The 22,606-nt window shown below is 39.1% G+C and overlaps 3 protein-coding genes across 4 annotated transcripts; 2 read left to right on the plus strand and 1 right to left on the minus strand.

Moving 5' to 3' along the window:
• Positions 1-118: 118 nt before the first annotated feature.
• LOC139951273 (uncharacterized) lies at positions 119-5,922 on the minus strand. Of its 2 annotated transcripts, XR_011787744.1 has the most exons (7): positions 5,690-5,922; positions 4,320-4,429; positions 3,737-3,860; positions 3,353-3,568; positions 2,590-2,678; positions 765-1,176; positions 119-567 (listed from the first exon to the last, which is right to left on the minus strand). XR_011787744.1 is itself a non-coding variant. In XM_071950076.1 (6 exons), exons 1-6 carry the CDS (start codon positions 5,786-5,788, stop codon positions 1,143-1,145), a joined length of 672 nt encoding a protein of 223 aa, XP_071806177.1. In that variant the 5' UTR covers positions 5,789-5,922; the 3' UTR covers positions 119-1,142. The 2 variants fall into 2 exon arrangements, 1 of the variants encoding a protein (XP_071806177.1); XM_071950076.1 differs by having other exon boundaries at positions 119-1,176.
• Positions 5,923-6,343: 421 nt separating this feature from the next.
• On the plus strand, positions 6,344-11,568 carry LOC139951532 (uncharacterized). The gene is made up of 2 exons (XM_071950465.1): positions 6,344-6,528; positions 9,064-11,568. The coding sequence occupies exons 1-2, from the start codon at positions 6,350-6,352 to the stop codon at positions 9,872-9,874; spliced, it is 990 nt and encodes a 329-aa protein (XP_071806566.1). The 5' UTR covers positions 6,344-6,349; the 3' UTR covers positions 9,875-11,568.
• Positions 11,569-17,101: 5,533 nt separating this feature from the next.
• On the plus strand, positions 17,102-22,399 carry LOC139951533 (uncharacterized). Its single transcript, XM_071950466.1, has 2 exons — positions 17,102-17,708; positions 19,935-22,399. Exons 1-2 carry the CDS (start codon positions 17,137-17,139, stop codon positions 20,701-20,703), a joined length of 1,341 nt encoding a protein of 446 aa, XP_071806567.1. The 5' UTR covers positions 17,102-17,136; the 3' UTR covers positions 20,704-22,399.
• The last annotated feature ends 207 nt before the right edge of the window (positions 22,400-22,606 follow it).

Raw genomic sequence — 22,606 nt, forward strand, 5'->3', positions numbered from 1 at the left:
TCCTTTGAATATCTGATGTTTTTATAAATATATGGTTCCTCGATCTGTAGTGAAAAATAAAATGTTCACCATATATATGGAATGTATAGCGAATCATGGTGACACAGTGGGAGTTTTCCCACTGCCTTTCATCTCTGCGGACCCTGGTTCGAATCCCAACTCCAGCCAATGCCTTGCATGTGGATTGGGGGTTTCCAGTCCCTACCCGATTGCGTGGGTTTCCCAAACTTGGGGTTTTCCTCCGACATCTGAAACTAAAAACTACTCTTATTTCCTATTCATCTATTCATGAGCAGTCAGGTTTGCTCAGTGGTTTCTGTCCCTGCCTTTCACCTCTGTGGACCCCGCTTCAATACCCCCATCGGAGCCTTGCATGTGGCTTGGGGGTTTCCAGTCCCTACCTGATTGTGTGGGTTTTCTCCCATTGGGTTTTTTCTCGCACATCTTATACTGAACATTTCTTCTTGTTTCCTATTCACCCTGTTTAAAGGGCAGTCAGGTTTGCTCAGTGGTTTCTGTCCCTGCCTTTCACCTCTGTGGACCCCGCTTCAATACCCCCATCGGAGCCTTGCATGTGGCTTGGGGGTTTCCAGTCCCTACCTGATTGTGTGGGTTTTCTCCCATTGGGTTTTTTCTCGCACATCTTATACTGAACATTTCTTCTTGTTTCCTATTCACCCTGTTTAAAGGGCAGTCAGGTTTGCTCAGTGGTTTCTGTCCCTGCCTTTCACCTCTGTGGATTGCTTCAATACCCCCATCAGAGCCTTGCATGTGGATTGGGTTTTTCAGTCCCTACCTGGCTAGGAGTTTTCATCCCACATCTAAAACTGAAGTTTCTTCATTTTCTTCTTTACAAAAAAGTGGTGTGGTATTTTCCTTAGGCACCTATAGTTCGGACTCAGATTAGCGCTAATTGTGGTTCGCTAGCCCAACCAAGGACCCGTCATAATTCCACTCGGGTGGTCCAGCTGGTTAGTTCAGCATTGATAAGCCATTCCTATTTAGTAAGACATATGGCCGAGAGGTAAAAAGTTGGGCTGTCCTGGCACTTTGTTATGACCAGAGTCGACTGTAAACTCTTTGAAATGGTCTCTCCATGATTGCAGGTTGTTGGATCCTCTTACAGTCTACTGAAGAAGTCGTTATGTTGTATCAGACGGTTTCATATAACTGCGTCTGGAGAGAGGAAGACAAAATTGTTTATTGATCCTGCAATTTTAATATTGAAAGTAAATCTGTATTGGATATCAATATAAACCACAAGGGAAATTGACTGGGTAAATTTGTAAATGATTTTTGGGGTTGAACAAAGAATTGACTAGAGTGGGATTTGAACCAACGACCTCCGGATTAACGTGCCGGCGCGTTAATCCGGAGGTCGTTGGTTTGAATCCCACTCTAGTCAATTCTTTGTTCAACCCTAAATCTGTTTGGTCTGAAATCACTATAAGTTTTTTAACTGACAACGTGGTCCAATTTCATAGCTCTGCTTACCATAAGCGAAGCACAGAAGCACACATGCATTGGGAATTGTGAATGAGATGCCAAGTAGGATTTGAAACTTTGCATGGTGGAGATAAGATATAGAAGAGTTTGCGGTAACATCATGTAATAACAATCTCTAAATGAGTTGGGGTGGTTCTGAAAAGAACCGTTGGGTTAACTTGACGTTTCGATCAGTATGCTTTGATCGTTTTCTGGAGAATGAGATGCTGATATTTCTTTATTGACGATGGCTTTATGTTTAAGAGTGCAGGTCAGGAATTTCACTTTTGAGAGGGCAAGTCTATTTTTATTTTGCGAAGGACCTCAATAGACCTTATGCATTGACGTCATCTAGCCGCCATCTTTGAGGTCAAACGGTGACGAAACAATCAAAACGCACATAGATTGGCCAATGAACAAGCTCCTTTTGACCTCAATGCGGGGGCGCGGTACTGAAATGACGTCATGTGCATAAGGTCTATTGGAAAATCTTAAAGTGTATGGAGACTTTTGAAGGTGCACCAAGGCCAAGATCATGGGCAACAAAGGCCATGACCTCCATGTAAAGGGAACATCCATTGGAAAATCTTAAAGTCTATAAGAAGCTTTGGAAGGGGCAAGAAGGCCAAGATCATGGCCTCCGTGGGTTTAGTTTACTTCCGGGACTGGACTCCTTAAAAGCACTGGACACTATTGGTATCAAAATAATTATTTGCATAAAAGATTACTTGGTAGCGAGTAGTGGAGAGCTGTTGATAGTATAAAACTTTGTGAGAAACGGCTCCCTCTGAAGTAACGTAGTTTTCGAGAAAGAAGTAATTTTCCACGAATTTGATTTTAAGCCCTCAGAATTAGATTTTGAGTTCTCGAAATCAAGCATCTGAAAGCACACAACTTTGTGTGACAAGGGCGTTTCTTTCTTTCATTATTATCTCGCAACTTCGACGACAAATTGAGCTCAAATTTTCACAGGTATGTTATTTTATGCATATGTTGAGATACACCAAGTGAGAAGACTGGTCTTTGACTATTACCAATAGTTTCCTGTGTCTTTAAGCAATATTTTCTGCTACAGTTAGCTGTGAAAACACGAGACTGACTTACAATAAATCATTAGCTGCTTGGAGGTCAGCTATCTTCTTCTCAGTGACCTCCATCCATTCTCGATACTTCTCTCCCCATTGAAGCTTCATCTGAAGCGGGGGAAAAAAAACGAGAAAACTTCAATCAGCCTCTCGCTGGTTAGATTGGAATATTGGCTGGATAGATAAGTTGCTTGATCCTAAGTTACCGCTTAAATTTGAATTCCTCAGATTATAGAGACATATGTTATGTCACATTATTCGTGCCATGTTTTTACGTAGTTACGAAAGAGACAGTGAACACCAATACACAATTCTGAATGAAAGTTCAGTTTGACATAGCAACTGTCTCTATAGTCTGAGGAAATCTAAGCCACAAATGGCCTACTAAGAAGGAGGTGAACAAAGCTCCCGAGTTCTGTAGATCACTGAAGTGGCCTACTGTAAAGACAGTTCATGTTCTGAAACGCAGAAGGTCCAAGGATTGCCGGGACTCCACGTACACACAGCCCACATGCTATAAATCACGGCATGTCTGCAATTTGTGTAGGTAATTTATAAACATACTTGTGTGTTATAAAAAGTCGAGTATGGTGTTATTAAATGCTGCTTTTCCAGTTAACAAATGTAGATTGTGCAAGTCTTGTTCATTATCTAGGGTTAAAGTGCACTAGCGTTAAAAGTTCCTTAACACATAAAGAAGTGAGATTTGTAGATTCATCTTCCACAGGGGAGTCAACAATGACGATGCAAATCAAGAAAGATATAGAGAAATCTTCCCATACCTTAAGATTAAGTTGTTCTTCTTTCTCGCACCATTGTGCCTCTTTGATACTCAGTTCCGTAAACAACTGCTCAAATTTCTCTCTCATCTCTGTGTTCTCCGTCTTCAGTTCATTGTTGAAGAGTTTCAGTTCCTCATTCTCTTCATTCAAGGTCTTGTTTCTCGTCTTGAGCTCCTTGATTTCTTTCTCGTGGTCACAAGGGGGCGGTGTTGATGTCTGATGGAAGATGTAATTAAATTAGACGCCTGCAATGGCTTGGGCTTGATAAAGATTCGAACCTACAATCTTGTGATTGCAAGTCATGCATTCTAACCACTGCACCACTGAGAATCAATTTCATTTAATCATCAAGTTTTGTTTCCTTGTATTATTTCTGGGAGTTACCTTTGAGCGTTTCTGCAGTGATTCTTCATGTTTTGTTTTTAAAGCCTCCATTTCTTTCTTATGCTGCAAGCTGAGGTCATTCATCTTCCTCTGGAGGTCAGAGATCTTAGGGTCAAGGGTCGATCTGAAAACCATCGAAACAATCATTGAGATTTAACAGATGTCAAATTTGCATCGGGATAAAGAATATTAATTTCGGTTTTTATCCCAAGTAATTTGAAAGGAAGAAGAAGATATGATGGGGGCATTCTATTTCTTCTGGCCACTAATTTCACAGTGGTCAAGTGGTTAGACTGCAAGACCTTCAATCACACGTTTGTGAGTTCAAATCCTACCAAGCTAACCTCTGATTTCACAATGACTAGAATAAGTTTTGTCCTCTAGTTGCTGTATCACAATTTCTTGATTTGTGCAATTCATTTATCATAAGACATTAAACCAATGTTTTTATTACAGAGATTGGCTGATGCCAGCTTGGCGTTTATATCTCTTTGAGGGAGTTTGCCCAGTTCCCTTGATGAGAAGATCATCTAAACAAACAAACATTCAAACAATCATAGCAGTCATAATTTGTTTACTTCACCTTGCTTCAGATGATGAGACATACTCCTTCTGTTTCTTGAGGACTGTTGTGTTCTTGGCCTTTCTTAAACCATCAAGCCTTTTCTTCAGGGCTAAAACCTCCGCCTCTAACTGGAATGAAAATCAAAATCTAATTATATGGATCCATACTTTTGTGATTGCCATCAGCAGTTATTTACTGTCTTTGAATTTCAGATAAGCGCACCGGTAAATTTTCATCAAACACTATTTCAATTCACAATTCACGATGATCAAATCATGTGACTGAACATTCTGCTGAGCATTCTGGGGGAAAAAAGAGGTGTAAAGAAGCAATGTGACTTCATTTTCAAACATATTTGGAGAATGTTTTTATTACCCTCATATCAATATTATTATTTAAATATTAAAATTCAAACATTGGCTTGGTGAGTTAATTATCACTGTTCATATATACGAGCTTTATCGTATAAGTGTTAAGAAAAGAAAACCTAAACAAAAAGCAGATTTGATTTGAATGCCAATAATTATTCACACTTTTTATTTATTTATTTTTATTTCTTCTGTAAATTACTATGGTAATTTTTAAATTGTCATAAAAAAAATATTTTTACTGAAATGAAGACAACTACTGGCTATAGAGTCATACAAAAAGTCTCAAAGAATACTTGTAGTCACTGCAGATGTTTCTTCCACGTAGGCTTTACCGGGAAACCATACTTTCTCGTTTGCCGTGAAAACAGGAAAAACTAAAAACAAATGGGACCAATTTAAGTCATCGATGATCGGTGTGTGGTGTGAAAATTTCAATGTCCATCAAGTTTCCATACTTCTTATAAACAAATGGAGGTAATTAGGGCATCAGTTGATATGTGGCATCATTATTATTTTTCCAATTCAAAGAAAATGCCATAATCCTGTGAAATAACAGGACAGTGGACTGGAGGAGGATAGGCTTATTTCATTTTATTAAATTATTGCTTTGCACTTGCAGAAAACAAGTTATAAAATGCTAAATTATAATTTAAAATCTTATAAATTGTTAAAAAAAGAAACTATATAAAGCCAGTCAGCTTACACTACAAACTTATTTGTTTACACTACAAACTATTTTTTCTTTAAAAAAAGTTAACATGGTAACCAAGGCAACTATTATTACAAACAATGCACTTGTGTTTGTTTGACACTGATTGACAGCACAGTCGTGCTCGTGACACTGGCACAGAGTGTGACACTCAAATATTATAGTCATTTGAGGGTTGGCTGTGCCCCCATGGAGGGAGGTGCCATACAGAAATTCAACTGCCCAACTTCGGGAACTTCACCCAACCTCCAAGCAAAATTTTTGCAAAAGGCTTAAAATAACAATAAAAGTTAAAAAGACAAGCCCACCTCTTCAACTCTATTCTTAAGGAAATGTGCATCCACTTTGCCTTCTGCAGCTTTTGAATTCAAACTTGACGAACTTGCCTTGACTGATGATCGTGACATATCGAATAAGAACTAACTTCACTTAATAAACATAAATCAGCAGTCGAGCTTGGCTTGAACTTAATATTTCGAAATTTATCCCGTTCATTTTCAGCGGCGACGTTAGTCTTGGTTCCAAGACCATTGGTGTTGCGCGGTCACACACAACCAACGTTCCGATTATGCACGGCAAAAACTGTACACGCTTGTAATGAACGAACGCTAGCGGGCGCTCTGTTTCTCTGATTTAGAGCGCCCGCTAGCGTTCGTTCATTACAAGCGTGGACAGTTTTTGCCGTGCATAATCGGAACGTTGGTTGTGTGTGACCGCGCAACACCAATGGTCTTGGGACCAAGACTACGGCGACGTATGTAAAAGCCAGACTACAAACATTAAAAAGTATCCGAACTTTGACTTCTGGAGTGCGATACTTGTCCGTGTTGTGCAATAGTAGTCTCACCAGTCGCGCAATTTTGTATTTGTAAGGGCAGACTGTAAACCAAAAATTGCGTGCGCGCAAATTACCAATATGCGCGCAAAAATTTGAAAATATTCATTTTCAAAATAATGAGACGTTGAAAATGGCACCGTTGTTTCGATCTTTCGTTTCAGATTTGATTGATTTCAAACCAACTGAAGTGCCCAAATGGAGAACTGGGAAAAAAGTTCTCCCGTGTGTCAAAGACATGGTTAGGAAAATCGTCAATTATCAAAAGGAATGGAGAGATGTAAGCGTGGAATTGGACGACAACGTCATCAGGTTGGTAAAAGTTGTTTGTTCATTCTTAGTTGGCGTTTCATATCCTCCGTAGTTGGCTACCACTTCTGAAAAATCTCCCTGTCGCCCCATTTCGTTTGGTTAACTGCCTTTGGGGCGAATCGGTTATATAGAGCGGATAAACCTCTCCAGGCTGTGACGCCGCTGCCGGGCACGGGTATCGGCAGGAGGGTTACGTTATTGAAACTAGGGTACCGTAATCAAATTAAACAGATATATAGTCCCCCCTACTCCTAGAACTATTTCGGTTTTTCGTCCGGCTATCGTCTCCCGTTTTCGGTTTCGTCCGGCTATCGTCTCCCGTAACACGTAAGTTACGGGAGACGATAGCCGGACGAAACCGAAATAGGTTGTTCTTTAATTCATTGAGTTAACAACACTTTTCCATGTAATAGTTTTAAATAAGGTAGTTAAATTAAATCAAGATAATTTTATATTTTTAAATAAACAAGTGATAGGGCCTACTGTAAAATGTAATTGTAAGGTAGGCCTATTTATTATTATTAATTAGGCCCTATATATAAATTACCCGGAAATAGTATTTTTATTTACAAATTATTTTCAACATGTTCAAACACAATCAGTGAATCACAGTTCAAAGGAAGAAGTTATGATGAGTCATGAGTGATGACATGTCATTGAATAGTTAATATTAGTGTGTTATTACAATAAAAATTTATAAATTATATATAAAATATAAAAATAAATAGTAAAGGCCTGATATTACTCGGCTTCTATTTCTAACATTTGAGAATTCAGTATAAACTCAAACAATAGTAATATTACAGCTACGGTTACACCATGGAGGAATAAATTAGTTTATTCATCCATGGTTAACACTTAGTTACAGGGCTGTCTGTTAATAGGCCTACTCGGTCCTAGAACTATGAGATTCTTTCCACTCTCACCCATGAAAGACGATATCGTATCTCATAGTTCTAGAAGAGAGAACCAGTAACTAAGGCGCTGTTAGTGTTAGACCCAGTATACAGTAACTGTATTCTTTTTTCCAAATATGTTAGTAGGACAGATAATGTCAAAATTTCGAAAAAGGAATACAGCGCCCTAGTTACTGGGTCTAAGGGCGCTGTACTCCTTTTTTCGAAATTTGTCATTCTCAGTACAACCGAGAACTACAATTTTTTTTTTAAGTAGTAGGCCCTACAGACTGTACAGCGCCACAGTAATTGGGTCTAGGCATAGAGCAAGGACTTGGGCTCGATTTCTCAGAGAAATAACATCCATCGTTAGACAAATTGTCAGCACCACCATAGTGATCTGTATTGTGACATCACACTTAAGCAAATACTATTGATTTGCAGTTCAATCAATCTTAGCTCTTTGTGAAATCGGCCCCTGGTCTAGGCCTGTAATAATTTTGTGGTAAAGCCACCTGGACTCAATTTCATGGCTCTGCTAACCCCCGAATTCTGCACTTACGATCACGATCCCACGTGCAAGCGCCAAATTTTTGCACTAGCCTTGTAAGCGTGGAATGCCTAGTAACGTGGAGTACCCACGCGCAGAAGCCCAAATACGCCACTAACCCATGAAATACGCTTGGCGTAAGCACAGAATTCCCTGCTTCCGTAAGCACCGATTCTGTGCTTACGGTAAGCAGAGTAATTTAATTGGGCCCTGCAGGGCTTGTGTCATAACAAATAAAGTAGCTCAACAAAATAGATACTTAGGATTTGAAACTTTGCATGGAGGAAATACGATATGGAAAGGTTTGCGGTAACACCGTGTAATGACCCCAGAAGACGATCAGAGCATACTGATCGAAACGTCGAGTTGAAACCAACGGTTCTTTTCAGAACCACCCCAACTCATTTAGAGATATTCATTACATGGTGTTACCGCAAACCTTTCCGTATAGATACTGTACCAGAATTTTGTTTTACAAGAAGAGTTTGAAATGAGAAAAAGAAACTAGCTGTATTTATTAAAAGCAAATAACCAGAATACTTGTCTCATTTTTTATTTTCATTGAAAACTATTCTTCAAAGTTAATAACTTACAGGGCTGTATGCTTCGTTTTTGAAAGGGCAAGGGCACCAAGGCATTTTTTTTTTTGTAAAGGGCACCCTATGATGAAATTGCAAATTTGCACTGGAAGAGCATTTCAATGGCACCAAGGCAACGACCAGGGGACATGGAGGCAATCGCCTTCACTGCCTCCGTGAAGTATCAGGCCTGAACTTATAAGACTGAAAGTCAACATTTGAACACAAACACAAGACTGCTGAACTTGTCTGGTCATATAGTTTTCTAAATAATGCTAAGTTCACTTGCCTTAGTCCAGTGTTAATTTCAACTTTAGTTCACGCCCTGCATTATATGATAGTTGGCCCTAATGTTTAGGGTTTTGCCATCACATCAGGACTGCAGTGCATTACATGTATGGGAACTTAAACTTTGAGTGTTGCCAACTGTTTCGAAAGAAGTGTGGGTTGTTGTATTTTATTTGTAATCACTCTTTTAACTTCTATTTTTTTTTCTTTCTTTTTTTTACAGGGATATTGAGAGAAAGTTCCTCTACAACTTCATTCATCACTGCTGCGTGGAAGAAGGCCATGGCTGTAAAACACTTGAGGATGCTAAGACTTGTCTCGATCAACATTGCCTTGACAAAAGTTTGAAGAGACTGCTGTTACTCTCTGTGGAAGAACAAGAAACAATAAATTTGAACAATGCCTACCAATACCTGGTAGATATTAAGAAAGAGGAAAAGGATGAAGCATTTCATGGGTTGATGGAGGAGTCAATGCTACGAGAAACAAACCAAATACTTCTTGAAGGTGTACATCTCCCACAACATACTACAAAACCAGGGGTTTACAGTAACCAACGGCGCATAACTGAGTTTAATGGTGAAATCTACGAGTATCCAAAACCGGAAGACATGCATCTTGCTGTTGTCTCATGTCTGGATAAGTTTAACTCTCTCTACCAAGACGCTCAGAGTGAGTCCGACGACGAAAAGAAACTCGAGAAATTATTCAAAACCTGCAGCTGGTTCATATTTGAGATGCTCGACTTGCATCCATTTGGAGACGGTAACGGTCGACTCTGCAGGCTTCTCTGCAGTTACGTCTTGTCAACACGTACACCGTTTCCAAGTTCGATACACAACATCTTCAGTGAATCATGTTTGGATGACTTTAAGGAAGCTTTGGTAGATGCAAGGAATTCAAAAGATCGCCACCCTTGTAGTTTGACCACCATGATCATTGAGTCTAACTATTGTGCTTGGAAGGAGTTGATGAAGGAAGTACACACAAAAACTCCTCTAAACTTCGAACAAATTTACAGTCACCAACTCTGAATAGTCTTGTGTCAGGATCTTGATTTTTTTATTTACGTAATAATATTGCCTCTTGCATGGTACATGTAGGCTCCATGCATGAACAGTTGTATCTAAGTACTTGAATCTGTGTTTGTGGGAATATTTAAACGAAATACAATGTTTTTGCATAATTTGCAATTTGCAAACTTGATCTATTTCAGGGGTCGAAGTTAAGTGTATCTTCAAGGTGGTCAGCAGGGCTAGTAAGTAACTCAGAATTTTTAGTAGCCCTGATGAGATTTTGTTAGCCCGAAATAAAACACTTTATGTATTGAGTAAGGGCACAAATTAGTCACCGAAAGTATTTCATTTTACAATACCATCGGCACGGTTCATTATTGTTTGTGATGTTGATTTTTGCATTATATTTCCACTAGGCCGTCGGTATATCAAACTGGAAAAATGAGTAGCCCGGCTGTAAATCTGGTAAGTCCCGGGCTAGCGGGCTAGTGGCAACTTCGACCCCTGTATTTACAACTGCTATTTTGTAAGATGCAAAGTGTTTGCTTTGAACAGGATCGACTGGAATTATATGGCGGCCATGGCTTGTGATGCCCCTGGTCTTGGCCTTGGTGCCCCTTCAAAAGTTTTTTGGAAAAAGATTCATAGATTTTAAAGATTTTTCAATGGAAGTGCCCTTTCCGGACCGAAAAAGAAAATGGCATTGCCCCCTGAAAGATGAAATTCCAGGGCTGACTTACATCAATGCACTGTGTCTGATGACAAGAGCGAACCTCCTTTGCAGAATATTTGATCTAACCACTACTTTCCTTCTCAGTTAAACGTTTGAGGCATTGGTAAATTTATTTTCACAATTTAAAGACTGTTTAATTACTCATACATGTTGTTGACAAAGAAAACCATTTGGTCTGCGGTATCACCATGTGTGTGTCTACTTGCCAGGTAGATTTTGTTTTTTAGAGAACTGTCTTGCTTTATATTATATTACCGCAAAAATCTACTCCGCGGTTGTAGAATATGAAGCAAGACAGTTCTCTAAAGAACAAAATTTACCTGGCAAGTAGACACACACGTGGTGTTACCGCAAACCAAATACAAATTGATAGCTCACCATGCAATGCCTCAAATCCTATATTCATACATTGCTTCTATAGGTGTACCATCACAAAGATATGAATTAACAGAGAAATGTAGAGGAACTCTTTAACACTTTACTTTGATCTTATTTGAACTGAACATTTTTTGTACTGTACACTAATGACTGCCTAATGTATATGGATTAGCAATTATGATAATTTATGAGGAGCAAATGCACTGACTTGGATGGCACTAGGTGTTATGGGTGAGCTCTGGAATGGAAATTAAAAACATTAAAAAAAAGAAATTGAGTCATAACACAACATTGATTGTGAGAGCTGCTCAAAGACCCAAAAAGTCAGCCAGACCTTCACAATTGGTATTTTTACTTGGCTAGACAGCCAGTTAACTAGTTTGTCGCCTCTTCTGACCGAAACCTAAGATTTACATACAAGGAAAGTTTACATACCAAGGAAGTAACGTAAGGTAACATTGTCTGTACGTAAACCAACATACTAACATTAAACTCATGGTTTGTGAACACAAATTTTTTTCAATATTTTCAAATGTTTTATGATGTTGCAATTTGCAGTAGACCATGTTATTATGACGCTTCAATTTTCATGGTTTACTATTGAACCATGAAAACTATAAACCCTTTTCCATTATGATTTGATTTTCATGGTGCAGAAAGTAGAAACCATGATTTATGATGCTTCAATTTACATATAAGATGATTTCAAACTGTTGATTGTATGTTTATGGTTTACAACCAATATTCATAAATACCTAAGACAGTTTATCCATTCTGATTGGTCGAGAGGGCATCACGAGGGGTTGTTTGAACGGATGATATAACACCAGTAAAAAGTGTTGAAACATGGGCGTGAAACGCGAGCTTGCACCAGCGCTTATAAGACGGTTTCTTCATTCCTATTGGTCGAGAGCAACGGCTGAAACAGCTGTGCCACATCATGCGATACGCGCGACGCGCATATCATCTCCTTATAAGGAGTTGTTTACCCGAGGGCCTTACCTTTTCATAGCTGGAGGGGTGTTGTGTTGAAAGAAATCATTGAACAATTTTAATTTTTGCATTTATTTTACCTTTTGACCAAGAAGTGTTGATGTTTTTTGACCGAAAAGGTATTTATGAATGGGAATCAAAGTGTGTTGAATAGGTTTTCAACTAGTGGTTTAAACCCGCCGAGGCCTGGTTCTTGATAATTTACCTCAACTTTGTCTCGGAAAAATTATCAAGTCCAGGCCTCGTTGGGTTTAAACCACCAGTGGAAAACCTATTCACCACTCATTGATTCCCTTATTTAAAAGGTACAAAGAACGAGAAACCAGAACATACTGTTTCATGTTCAACATGAGATTTAAAGGAACACGTTGCCTTGGATCGGACGAGTTGGTCTATAAAAAGCGTTTGTAACCATTTTTTTTTTAATGCATATGGTTGGAAAGATGTTTAAAAGTAGAATACAATGATCCACACAAGTTAGCCTCGAAATTGCGTGGTTTTCCTTTTACTGTGCGAACTAACACGGTCGGCCATTTATGGGAGTCAAAACTTTTGACTCCCATAAATGGCCGACCGCGTTAGTCGACGAGGTAAAAGGAAAACCGTGCAATTTCGAGACTAACTTGTGTGGATCATTGTATTCTACTTATAAAACATCTTTCCAACCATATGTATTTTATAAAAAACGGTTACAAACGCTTTTTATAGACCAACTGGTCCGATCAAAGGCAACGTGTCAAATGACATAAGGCGCCCATCATGACTAGACTTGATTTCAAGTCTGAGTTCGCGGTTATTCCTCTGCATGAGCCACGAAAAACGGCCCCCACAAATAGCTATCGGCTCATCAGACGAAGGTTAATCTGCAAGAGGGCGCTATTTCAGGCAATAATGTATTGGCTATCGGGCCGGGTATAAAAGCCACGATCACAGACTTGGAACCAAGTCTATGTCACGACGTGCGCATGCACCCACTGCATGATGCCAACACCTGTTCCGTCCCAACTTCACAATCGTCCGGGAAAATATGTCATGAAAATATGTTTTTACATGCTTAAACAATTTTCATCTCATGATCACTGAGACGAAAATTATTTTCATGACATTGTTTTACTCGTTTCTCAAAAACTACAGCACCTCAGCAAGTAATATTATCAGGGAAGCTTTCTACTATCATTATCTTCAAACTGTGTAAGTTTAATGTAAATCTGTGGACATACTGGGTGCGTTCGTTTGACTTCCCTGGGCGACCCCACAGTGCTCACTCGGGTGAGCCCCTGACATGAGCTACTCGAACGATCACACGCGCCCCACCGTGGTGACGGCATGCTCCTCAGGTCACCCCCAAGTGACCCACTCCGAAATACGCGACCCGGCCGGGTGAGCCCCGTCAAAGCTATTCGAACTTACCGGGGCAAACCGGGGTCGACCCAGGGAAGCTAAACAAACGCACCCTGTGTTCTTTGTCCTACAAAAAGTACATAGACCCTTTAACTGTGCCCCTCAGCGCAGTCAATATTTCCATACTATGCAAGCAATCTGCTGTTGTACGTGTATTACAATGCAGCTTAAACTTAGCTGGTCTTGCTCTGGTGAGGCTTCCATAGATCATGGAAATCATAGATAAAATCCGTGGCAGTTTGCTGATGAATAAACCAGATAAAAAGAAATTGTATCTCTACACTTGGTGTTCTGGGCTAAGTTTCATCATGGCTTTGCTTACCGCCTAATTCTGCGCTTATGGGATCATCATTCTCCGCTAACGTGCAAGCGCTGAATTTCTGCGCTAGCTTTGTAAGCGTAGTAAGTAGGCATGCGCACCAGCCAAAATCTTAAAACCTGAGAAATACGCTTGACATAAGCAAAGAATTCCCTAGGCGCAAGCCAAACACTTGCTAATTATGCGGTTAGTAGAGCCATAAAAGTGGGCCCTATATATAAATGCACGGCAAGCGCGGAACTTCAGACTGTGTACGTGTAGTACCAAAATCCCCCGCTAAACTGTGAAATACGCTTGACGTAAGCAAATAATTCCCTGCTTCCCAAGCATCGATTTTTTGCTTAGGGTAAGCAGCGGCCACTCATGAAATTGATGGGCCACCAGTGCAAACTTGGAGCACGCAGGCGCACAAGCCAAAATCCCAGCTGCGTTCTTGTGAAAATATGCTTGACGTGGCGCGGAGCTTCCTGCTTCCGCAAGCGTCGATTCTTTTATGGCAAGCCAAAGTAACATTTATTAGCATTAGTAACGTCTTTTATTTTTGTTTAATGCCATCGACGATGTCTTCAATGTATTTAAAGATATCTTTAAATGATTAAGAGATATCGCTAAATTAGGGCGTTATAACGCCCTTTTTCTCAATTAGGGCGTTATAACGGCGTAATTTAGGGCGTTATAACGCCGTATAGGGCGTTATAACGCCCTACTAAAAAAGTGTTTATTTGTTGGCGGAGATCAGCCACCGTAGATATCTCTAAATTATTTAAAGATATCTCTTATTCATTTAGATATATTATCTCTAAATCATTTAGAGATATCTCTAAATCGTTTCCGGTTGAGCGTATACACGCAAGGAGTCATGCGCACTGAATGCACAGAATGACGGTGGCCTTGAAAAGCCCATAAACTCAACCGGCGTCGGCGTTCTGGGAGTCACAAAACGTACAATCATGTTAGCACAGTGTCTTTCCCAACCACCGTAGCATATAATTTAGGTTCAACGGGAGCGATTTAGAGATATCTCTAAATGATTTAGAGATATCTCTAAATGATTTAGAGATATCTCTAAATGAGTTAGAGATATCTTTAAATGAATTAGAGATATCTCTAAATGATACACTGCAAAAACGTTGGTCAAATTATTTGTTGGGCAAAGTAACTTCAACAATTATTGGTCGATAATTGCCCAACAAAACCAATAATTGGTGTTGTTGGGCAAACATTTTGTTTGCCAATTTTTTGTTTAAAAAGCGGAACAAAAGTTGGGCAAGTGTTGGGCAAATAATTCGTAATCTGAATTTATCATAACTGTTGGTTACACTTTTGCTTATTTATTGGGCAACTTTTTGGGTAATTTTAATTAATTTTGATTGTTGGTTAAAATGATGCACATTAGTTGGTCAAAATCATCCGATCATGCGCACTACGATCAAAGAGTTGCCCAAAAGTTGGGTATGGTATAAAAAACATAGCGATATTTTCCAACATGGCGAGTGGAGGAGTGGCTGTGACGAGCGGGGTTGTCCAGTAGATATAGATCCAATTTGAAGGTTAGTTTTTAACTAAATATGAAGTTGTGTTTTCTATTCAGTCGTGCATAGTCGTGACAGTTGCAGAGGGAGCAACACAGTGACACAACTGTTGAATTAGTTTCAGTTTTTAGTTTCAGTTTCATCATGCCATTATGTGCAATGCCGGTTGTGGCATGTATGCGTGTGCTTGCGCTGCAACTGTCACGACTGTGTACAACAACTGAACAGGAAACAAACTGTATTTAGTTAAAAACTAACCTTCCAAAGCATCTACAAACCACTGAGCACCCTCTCGATTTTGAGAGAGATGTCGAGGTCACAGCTCACTACCGTTTGCCATCGTGGAAAAGATATTTTCTATGCCTGGTTGTATATGACGTATCACAGGAGAAACTGTAAATCAAAGGGTTAAATATATTCACCATTTGTTGGATAACACCGAAAAGGGTTAAATCATTAATAAAATCATCGCCCAATAAGTGGGTTACTGATAATGTATTAAATACCCAGAAAATGGGTAAACAAAATATTACCCAACTGTTGGTTAGCAAAATATACCCAACTATTGATGAGGAAATATTACCCAATTATTTGGCAATCAGAGTGCCCAACTTTGATGGGTAATATTTTGCCCAAAAGTTGGAGGAGTTCACTATTCGCCCTTAATGGGTAAAAGGTTGGGCATTTTTTTACCCAATTTTTTTACAGTGTAACAAGATATCTCCAAATGAATTAAAGATATATGTAAACGATTTAGAGATATCTCGCAATGAATTAGAGATTTCTCTAAATCAGTTACGGCTCTCTGTAAAGTTCACAAATTTGAAAGTGCCGTACACTCATGTCAATGATGCATCCCATTAATCGAACTTGCAAACGAACGAGTTTCAAGTCATCCACCTTGCCAAATAATGTACTTAATGTCAGCATTGTTGCCAACAAAATCACACATTTCAAGTCATCGATGTTTAAATGATGTTTTATGAAAGGACATCGCTGTGAGCAATAACATGGTGTGTTTAAAGCAATCGTTGATGCCAACATTTAGAGATATCGCTAAATGATTTAGAGATATCTTTAAGTGATTTAGAGATATCTTTAAAACATTTACAGATATATCTAAATGAATTCGAGATATCTCTTAACCATTTAAAGATATCTTTAAATCATTGACAAAAAAATGATGTGCTGTGTATCACTTATTAAGAAAACAAATTGTCTTTCAAACGATTAAGAGATCTCTAAATATTTCGAAATATCTCTAAATATTTCGAGATATCTCTAAATATTTAGAGAAATCTCTTAATAATTAGAGATATCTCTTAATCATTTGGAGATATCTCTAAATATTTAGAGATATCTCTAAATCTTTTAGAGATATCTCTAAATTGTTTTAAAGACGTTGCTAATGCTAATAATGCTACTTTGCTCGCCATATCCTTTTCTTACGGTAGGCAGAGCCATGTACTTGAAAACCCCTTTATAAATTATATCATGGGGAATTCCCGAATTATAAGAGCTTTTTTTGCAGGCATAGCACACTAATGGAGGCACAGGTTGATGGTACCCGTACATGCATAGCTAGGTCTACATCACGGACCCATGCACTGCAAAAGAGCAGTCAACTGTGAATTAAACGTTTGTCTAAAGTGTTTTTTGCAAAGTTCAGAGAATTGCTATGGCTTTATGTAATTGCTAAGGCTGCATTCGCTTTCGTTGACGTAGGCTACACAAACAATTTGCAGTAGGTACACACACAATATTGGTGGTTGTGTACAATAATACAAGGCAATAGGCATAATTTTATAAAAAATAGCTGAATTTCCACTGATGATTCAGCATCAAGTGCGTGCGTATGCAGACTGTGTACGATAAATACAGGACAGCAACCACCTTATTCACTTTGAACCAGGAAAACGCTGGCATGGAGGAAGGAGGACAAGCTGGCATGATGGAGGAAAGACAAGCTAGCATAGAGGAAGGACAAGCTAGCATGGAGGAAGTACAATCTAGCATGGAGGAAGTACAATCTAGCATGGAGGAAGGACAAGCAAGCACGGAGGAAGGACAAGCTAGCATAGAGGAAGGACAAGCTAGCATGGAGGAAGTACAATCTAGCATGGAGGAAGGACAAGCAAGCACGGAGGAAGGACAAGCTAGCATAGAGGAAGGACAAGCTAGCATGGAGGAAGTACAATCTAGCATGGAGGAAGGACAAGCTAGCATAGAGGAAGGACAATCTAGCATGGAGGAAGGACAAGCAAGCATGGAGGAAGGACAAGCAAGCATGGAGGAAGGAAAAGCTTCTTGTGTTCTTCAGGCTGAGGCTGCAGGTTTCAAATCCAAGGTCGCAGATTTGATTGATTTCAAACCGACAGAAAATCCTAAGTGGCGCACTGCTGAAGATTTAAACATACCAGATGTTAAAGGTATGCTTAAACAAATCGCCGAATATCAACGTGAATGGAGAAACTTAAAGCCAACCGGTTGTGCCAGGTTAGTTTCTCAAACAATTTCTAGGCGTAATCTTCCACCACATTAGCGTGAGTAAAAGTGTAGCTGATTTGGAATTGGATATGGTTTTATAATTTTGATGTTAACATCCATTAGCCTAATAATAGTAGGAAGGGGACGTCCAACATCACCGTAGCCGATGTCGGTCCAAGTCACTTCGTACCCAAGTCATGTTGTACCCAAGTCACTTCGTACCCAAATTGTCGTAACCAAGTCACTTCGTACCCAATGGAATTTCGAATATTTCCCCTTTTTGAAATCATCCTCCAACGGCAATCATTAAAGGAACACGTTGCCTTGGATCGGTCGAGTTGGTCTTTGAAAAGCGTTTTGTGACCGTTTGTTATAGAATGCATATGGTTAGAAAGATGATGTAAAAGTAGAATACAATGATCTACACAAATATGCCTCGAAATTGCGTGGTTTTCGTTTTACCTAGTCCAATAACACCGTCGGCCATTTATGGGGGTCAAAATTTTGACTCCCATAAATGGCCGACGGTGATAGTTCGCGACGTAAAAAGAAAACCGTGCAATTTTGAGTGATACTTGTGTGGATCATTATATTCTACTTTTAAAACATCTTTCTAAACATATACATTTCATAACAAACGGTTTCAAACGCTTTTTATAGACCAACTCGTCCGGTCCAAGGCAACGTGTTCCTTTAATTTGTATGAATCCTTTTTAAAAATTAATCCTCGTGTGCATTGCGGCAATATTTAGAAATTGAATGGAATGCGGACTATCTATCCCTTTTTAAATCATTTTCCAACGGGGCTGTATGTAAGTAATTCATGTGCATTACGGCAATATTTATATTTAAATAGTTCGGATTGCCTTTTCCTTTTTTTTGAATTCATCCTGCCTTTATGCATTATAGGCCTATATAGGCTTACTGCAATTAATTGAATGTGAATCTTTCCCCTTTTTAAAAATAATTTCCAATCGGGGTTTTGTTCATTCTGGCAGTAATATATAATTAAATAGAATTCGGACTATCTTTTCCTTTTTGAAATGATACTCCAGAATGGGCCATGTTCACATTTTTTTTGTAACTTCACTGTTGTTGCGAAATGCCTTCAGTTGGTAAAACCTCAAACAAAATTAATTATATAAATGTTCGCACTATATTACATCATTTCCAATAGGTAAATCGTATGTGGCAAAAGAATGGGGCCGATGTCGCATGCAATTATGTCCTGTGTGCAATACTGTCCGGAGGACAGTATTGCATATGCAATAATGTTCGCCGGTCGGTTTTGCATAAATTATGCAATCGTGTCCGCCCGAACGCTGCTGCATAATGCAATTGTGTCCGCCCGGACACATTTGCATTATGCAGTTGTGTCCGCCCCGTGCAAAACCGTCCTTGCAGTAAATTAAACTCCCTTGGTCGACGGAACACGTTTGCCATTTTTTTACAAGCTAGCTATTAGCTACTTAAAGTGCATGTCATGAATGACATGGGAAATGTTCGGCCGTTGGGTATTCGCTGCAATCATAAAATACGTGAATATTCATGCTGCATTACGTAGGTTCAGTGCATGCACGCTCGCTTACGCGCGCACATACATGTATAATCATGTACATGTCCACCGGACGGTTACATGTCCACCGGACGGTTTTTGCATAGTCTTGGTTCCAAGACCATTGGTGTTGCGCGGTCACACACAACCAACGTTCCGATTATGCACGGCAAAAACTGTCCACGCTTGTAATGAACGAACACTGATGAATTATTCATGAGCCAACCGCAACGCAGCCTCTGATTGGCTCCACCGGAAAGTCGGGGGAGATTTGCCGAAAAACAATAAAAAAGTTAAGACCCATCGTTGCAAATATTCAAGACCATGGTGAGATCTAAATCAGAGAAACAGAGCGCCCGCTAGCGTTCGTTCATTACAAGTTTTTGCCGTGCATAATCGGAACGTTGGTTGTGTGTGACCGCGCAACACCAATGGTCTTGGAACCAAGACTACAATGGTCTTGGAACCAAGACTGTTTTTTGCATAGCCCCCGGAGCGGATAGTATTGCATGGCAGACACAATTGCATCTGCTGACGGCAAAAGCCTATCGCAACTCAAGTGGAAGTCAAAACGGGCTTTTTCCGGGGGACACTGCGCCGAGGACTGAGAAGCATTATTTGATTCCAATGAAATAAAATGTGGTTCATTAATTTTTGTAAGTGGTTTTGTCTTTTAACAGTGAAATTACAGCAGATCTGGTCCCCCACTTTATTTACCACTGCAATCTTGAAGGAGAACATGGGTGTGGAACGTTTGAAGACACCAAGAATTGTCTTGATGAAGATACCAACGATGGGACGTGTAGGTCCAAGAAAGAACAAGAAACAATCAATTTGAAGAGTGCCTACCTATACCTGCAGGGTATCAAGGAAGATGAACGTCAGGAAGACAACCATGGGTTCATTGAAGAGTCAATGCTACTAACACTTCACAAAATCATTCTTAAAGATATTAAGCTACCTGAAAATGCTAAACCAGGGTTTTACAGTACTCTACGGCGCTACACTAAGGTTGATGGTGAAACATATAGTTATCCAGATCCAAACTCAAAAGATATACAAAGTTTGGTTAAAAAAGTTCTAGATAACTTTAACGACCTCTACCGAGATGCTCAAAAAGAGTCTGATAATGAAAAGAGACTTGAAAAGTTATTCAAAATCAGCAGTTTCTTTTTATTTGAGATGCTTGACGTGCATCCATTTGTAGACGGTAACGGTCGACTCTGCAGGCTTCTCTGCAGTTACGTCTTGTCAACATGTACACCGTTTCCAAGTACAATATACAATTTATATAGCAAGTCATCTCGTAAAGACTACGTGCGAGCCTTGGTAGAGGCAAGGGAGTCAGAAGATCGACATCCTTGTACTTTGACCACCATGATCATTGAGTGCAATTATACTACTTGGGAGACATTTATTAAAGAATCCAAATCAGCATCTAATAATTAAAGAATCACAATCAGCATCTAGAAACTAGATTTTCAAGTGTTCGTAAAAACGAACACGGGTTTCCGTTCCTTGCACCAAAAAAGGGATTTTAAGGAAGATAGATTTATGTTTTTAATGGGTCATCCTGATTAATACAATTTTACAAATTTTGATGTGTTTGTAATAGCTGGGTACCTCTACAAAACAGTGTGCGTTTCACTGAGAGGTTTCCCCAGGGTAAATAAGAAACAAATAGATAAATAAGCTAAAATTAAATGCGTTGCCAAATATGTCTTTTCAAATGCCATTTTAAAATGAAATCAAACTTTGATTAGGTTTAACCTGAATGTTTGTTTTTGTTCTATATAACAGTACACTTATAGCTTTCCGTAAAATTTTGTCACTAATTTATTCACTGTTACCTTCCCAAGGGTTATAGGGTTTATGCAATAATTTTTTTCACCTATTGTAAATACATATTTGTAGAATGTAAGCATTATTATAACTTGCCTTCCTATACTAGGGGGAGGGGGGCAGGGACGTTCACCAAAATCAGCCCAAAATGCTCAAAACACACAATTAGCTGCTATCATTGCAAGTTGATAATTCCATTGTGTACCCCAAGTTCCTTCCTCCCACAAAATATTAAAACAAAAATAGTTTTGACCGAGGACACAGGAAAGTAAAGTATTTATCATGTTAATCGTTAATTAATTGTGGAAATACTTTGTGTATTTGAATGGCTTTACTGACCTTTAATAACTCAAGTAAAATCATTTTTGTTTTGTAAATTTTTTCCGAGATGTGTAATTAAAGTCAAACTTATTTTGAAAAGTTGTGTTTAATTTTGGTTACACTTTTGAGAGCCGTTGGTTAGTGTCATAATGTGCGCTAAGATGTCAAGATTGTATTTTTTGTTGTTTTAAAGCCTTTGGACACTTTCGGTAAACAGTATTGTCCAAAGGCTAGCCTTGCTCAAGGCAGTCGAATTATTCACTACGAAAAAAGACCGCCGCTGTATATAAAAGAAAAAGTGTTCACTGTGCGTAACATCGCACGACAAGGTGCCCCGTACACGATCCGCATGCGGAGGCCGTCGGCCTCCGCATGCGGTTAGTGGTACGAATGCGGATGACTTGTGTGCACAGTAGTCGTAAACTGTGACAGTGTGTAAACGGGTGGGCCATGCAGTGTGATCGCAAGCACCACGCACAGGTTATACGGGTGGGTTTACAGCGGCGTCTTTTCGGAGCGAATAATGCGACTGCCTTGAGCAAGGCTATCCAAAGGCCCACACTTCGTGTATATAAAATAACAAACCTGTGAAAATTTAGGCTCAATCGGTCATCGGAGTCGGGAGAAAATAACGGGAAAACCCACCCTTGTTTCCGTGACATGTGTTTAAAATAAATCCGTCATTCTCGATATCGAGAATTGAAAATTGTTTTGATGTTTTCTCAAAAAGTAAAGCATTTCATGGAATAATATTTCAAGAGAAGTCTTTCACCATTACCTTCTGTAAACCCTGTAGGTTATTTGTAAATCTGTAAACTTTTTTTTTCTGTATCGAAAGTGTCCAATGGCTTTAATTAAACCAAAATATACATCTCAAGTATCCAACAAGCAGAAAATTTAAAACAATTTCTTTGGCTATTTTGCTTTTTGGATGGATCAATATGACTGAAATTTTGCCTTCATTTCCAAAAATTAATACAAATCATAATAATACTATAATAATAATAATAAAAGTAAGAATTAATAATCGTAAATTTGTGTAATCTATCCTGTACATATAGGCCTACACTTGACTTTTCCTAGAATTGTAAACTCGCTACAATGCAGCTGAAACTATCTTTTTAAAGAAAGTATTAAATTTTATAATGATGTACAAACAAAATTAAAATTCTTGTTGTATAAAAAACCC

Source organism: Asterias amurensis, chromosome 19 (assembly GCF_032118995.1).
Source record: "Asterias amurensis chromosome 19, ASM3211899v1".
Taxonomy (NCBI): domain Eukaryota; kingdom Metazoa; phylum Echinodermata; class Asteroidea; order Forcipulatida; family Asteriidae; genus Asterias; species Asterias amurensis.